Source organism: Cebus imitator, unplaced genomic scaffold (genome assembly GCF_001604975.1).
Source record: "Cebus imitator isolate Cc_AM_T3 unplaced genomic scaffold, Cebus_imitator-1.0 Scaffold729, whole genome shotgun sequence".
Taxonomy (NCBI): domain Eukaryota; kingdom Metazoa; phylum Chordata; class Mammalia; order Primates; family Cebidae; genus Cebus; species Cebus imitator.
This window is the reverse complement of record NW_016108044.1, coordinates 602,690-606,447: the sequence shown is the minus strand read 5'-3', so window position 1 is coordinate 606,447 and position 3,758 is coordinate 602,690. Positions and strand designations below refer to the sequence as shown.

Genomic DNA, 3,758 nt, shown 5'->3' with positions numbered 1-3,758 from the left:
GGCTTGAACAGGCCTTTGCTGCTGCCCACAGGATACAGACTTGGCAGCTGAGGTCTTCAGTGGCTTTCAAAGCCCTGCTGAAGATGGCATTCTCTGTAATGTTTTCCCCAACTACTCCAAATGGACAGGCACTGCCCAGTCACCTTATCATGGTCTCTTGATTTCCTCAGTAGACAAGTGCTTCCAGGGCAGGGTAGTGTCTTAGATCTCTACTACCTGGCACTTGTATGTGTGCCTGATTTCCTGGCATCCCTGAGAAGTCACTTCACCTGATGAAGACATTGCACCTACAGAAACTGGATACCTAGCAAGTTAACATTAGGTTCTAGAACTACAGGATACACCAAGTTAAGGTGTGGTGAGGGGAGTCCTGCTGCTATAGAAGGTGATGAGGGAGGAGGTAGGTGAAGAGCAACTTCTTTGTCTGCTCAGCCCCCTACAGAAGCTAAGCAACATGGACCCGGCCATGCTGGAGCGCCTCCTGAGCTTGGACCGTCTGCTGGCCTCCCAAGGGAGCCAGGGGGCCCCTCTGTTGAGTACCCCAAAGCGAGAGCGGATGGTGCTCATGAAGACAATGGAAGAGAAAGACTTGGAGATTGAGGTAGGTGTTGGAGGGAGGTGGGAGCTGGGATTCCTATTGGCCTTGAGAAGCAATCCTTGTATCTTCAGATAGGGAACGACACTCAGGCTGGACTGGGAGAGTCCAGTTTTCTCCCAACACTGGAAGTTCTCCAGCTTCTGCTTGAATGTCCTTAACTTGGCTGAACTTTTGACAAATAATTGAGATCAGATGTCAGGGAATGAGAAGAAAAAGTTCAAAGTAAAAGCAACAAATGTTAAACATTACATTTCCTAAAACCCAGCTCAATTAATTGAGGACTCTGCTTGACGAGCCTTTCCCTTCAATATTTGCAAGAGGCTTGTTCCACCTCTGAGTAGCTCCCTGATCACAGAAAGCCCTTAATTATGGTAGGCTTCATCTGTCTCCTGGTAACTTCTCCCATTGGTCCTAGTTCTGCGCCCTGGGGCCTCAGGGCCTTGCATATACACCCTGGTAACCCACTGCCCTTCAGGCTGCCCTGGAGTTGGGTCTGGGTTATCAAATCTCCCTGATGCTTTCCAACAGAGGCTTAAGATGAAGCAAAAAGAACTGGAGGCCAAGGTGTTGGCCCAAAAGGCTGAAGACTCAAAGGAAAAGGAGAACCATTATCCCACAATTCTCCGGCCCCTTTCACATCGCACAGTCACAGTGGCAAAGCCCCTGAAAAAGGCTGTGGTGATGCCCCTACAGCTAAGTAAGTTTGACTCCAGGGGCTGGGGGTGCCAAGGCAGCTGAGATCCCATAAGGGAGGAGGTGTTAGGAGCAGCTGTCTCCATGTCATTCATGTTCTCCCACCATATGCTAGACCCAGGGAGGGCTGAGAAGGCTCTGAGGCAGCATTGGGGGTGCTCTGCCCTCAGGCGTTTAGTACAGTGGGATGGACAAACAAGTATAGAGGATTGATAACAATGCAAGACTGACTGAGATACTTCAAATACAGGTATAAAAAAGGTCATGTGGAGACAAAGCAGGTTAACTCACAGTGGAGGGGAACTGGGGAATCAGAAGTGGAAGAACTGAGGGGCTACCAGAGAGGATGAAAAGTAGCCTCTGCCCTGACTCCAATTATCAATTCCTGCTTTCAGTTCAGGAGCAGGCAGCATCCCCAAATGCCGAGATCCATATCCTGAAGAATAAAGGCCGGAAGAGAAAGGTGAAAATAGCTGGGGGCTTAGGCTACACCTGGACCCCAGAAGTAAGGGGGAGTAGGCTCTAGGGGTAAGAGCATTGGCGTTGGGGTTAACCCACTGGGCGATGGCCGCCAGCTATTTACAGGCCTTAATTTGCTTACCCCTGGAATGTGGCAATGGGATGGCTCCTTGCACGGCATTTAGGGTGAAAGGCAGTGATGTGGATGTACCTAGCAGAGTGGGTGTTCCCTTCCTGATAGCTACTGTCAGTAGCTACTTAACTAGGTCCACTGTGTAGCCTGACTTCTGCCATCTACAAGCTTAAGAAGGAAAATTTAGGGAACTATGACCTAAACACTCAAGAATGAAACCACACACATGCGCGCGCACCAGCATGCCCAGAATTGAATACCACTACAACTACCGAAAAACTGAGGTGGTTGAGGGAGATATCACTTACTCATATTACTTTCTCCCATGTACTTCTGAAATCAGCTTATTCTTTCCTTTTTAGAGATGAGAGACCAGATTTAATGGCTTATTTTGTGCTTTACATTCATTAACTCACTTGATCGCCACAGTAACTCCATAAGAAAGGTGCTAGTATTACCACTGGATACTAAGTAGTACCACTTTTTCACTAGTAGCATAATGAGAATTAACCCAGTGACCTGAGGGCAGGATTTTGGACACACTTGAAGAGAGGAAGAGGCTGGAGTGCGGGAGGTAGCTGGTGCTGGGCTAGTCTTGGCAGAGGAGCCCAAAGCACTTGGCTGCCGTGCATGTCACTCACCTCCCTTTGCCTCCCAGCTGGAGTCTCTGGATGCCTCAGAGCCTGAGGAGAAGGCAGAGGACTGCTGGGAGCTAGAGATCAGCCCGGAGCTTTTGGCTCATGGGCGCAAAAAAATACTGGATCTGCTGAACGAAGGCTCAGCCCGGGATCTCCGCAGTCTTCAGCGCATTGGCCCGAAGAAGGCCCAGCTCATCGTGGGCTGGCGGGAGCTCCACGGCCCCTTCAGCCAGGTAACAGCCCCCAGAGGACTGGGGGAGGGTGGGGGATGGGGGAGACCAGGCACCCCCGACAGCATCTCCTACCGATCCTGTCCCGCCAGGTGGAGGACCTGGAACGCGTGGAGGGCATAACAGGGAAACAGATGGAGTCCTTCCTGAAGGTGAGGCCACAGCCCTGCCCCTCCTTTGCCTGTCCTGCACCCCGCGCCCTTCTAACATCGCTGTCCCCGCCCTCCCTCCTGTGTTGCAGGCGAACATCCTGGGTCTTGCCGCCGGCCAGCGCTGTGACCCGTCTTGACCGCCGTTTCCTCACTCCGCCTCTTTAAATCCTTGTATAACCCCGTGTTGTGTAAATACAGTTTTTCTCTGGTGCTTCCGCCTGATTTTTGGGGCTGCGGGGGCGGGACCGGGGTGTGACCGCCCCGGGATGGGCCGCCACTGCGGCCGACAGCCCCGCTGGGCGCCATTTTCGGGTAGCCACTCTGCGCAGGATTGTAAATAAACCTCTGAAGCCGGGCGAGGAGGACGGTGGCTGGCAGGATGCAAAAAGCGAAGGTCGAAGCTTGAGCGCAACCGTTAGGCGGGCGCGCGCTCAGGGATTAGCCCCGCCCCGTCCGTGCCCCCGACGCGCGCTCCCCCATTCTCCCGCTTAGCAACGACGGCAGCCTTGTGCGCGTGCGCGCGAAATAACGGCCGCTGGCGGAGGGAGGGGGGGTGGAATCGTTGGAGGGGGAAGAGGAGAGAAGCCGCCGGTCTCCCGCGCGCCCACCACCTGCGCCATCGTCAGCCAATCAGCAGCCGTCTCAGGGGTCTCGCGCTCGGGGCGACTGGGGCTGCTGGGTGGCTCCCCTGTCCCTCCTCCCGCTAGAGTCCTCTCGCACCTCCCCCTCCCGCTGGCCCCGCGCGCGCTCGCGCTCGCGCTCGCGCCCGCTCCAGCCTCTTGTGTGTCCTCGCGCCCCCCGCCCGCCCTCCCCGCGCGCAGTGTGCTCCGCTCCCCCCACCCTCCTCCTCCCCCC

General features: G+C 54.7%; 1 protein-coding gene across 2 annotated transcripts in view; it reads left to right on the top strand.

The window, feature by feature from the left end:
- Nucleotides 1–3,114, top strand: part of KIF22 (kinesin family member 22) — a 16,373-nt gene extending 13,259 nt beyond the window's left edge. The window contains exons 9-14 of one of the 2 annotated variants that reach the window (XM_017519179.2): nucleotides 433–601; nucleotides 1,127–1,295; nucleotides 1,687–1,754; nucleotides 2,542–2,754; nucleotides 2,844–2,903; nucleotides 2,993–3,114. In XM_017519179.2, the coding sequence (XP_017374668.1) occupies nucleotides 433–601; nucleotides 1,127–1,295; nucleotides 1,687–1,754; nucleotides 2,542–2,754; nucleotides 2,844–2,903; nucleotides 2,993–3,040 (727 nt within the window). In that variant the 3' untranslated portion in view covers nucleotides 3,041–3,114. Of the gene's footprint in view, nucleotides 1–432; nucleotides 602–1,126; nucleotides 1,296–1,686; nucleotides 1,755–2,541; nucleotides 2,904–2,992 lie in introns of both variants that reach the window. The other variant, XM_017519178.2, reaches the window with a different exon arrangement.
- Nucleotides 3,115–3,758: the final 644 nt, after the last annotated feature.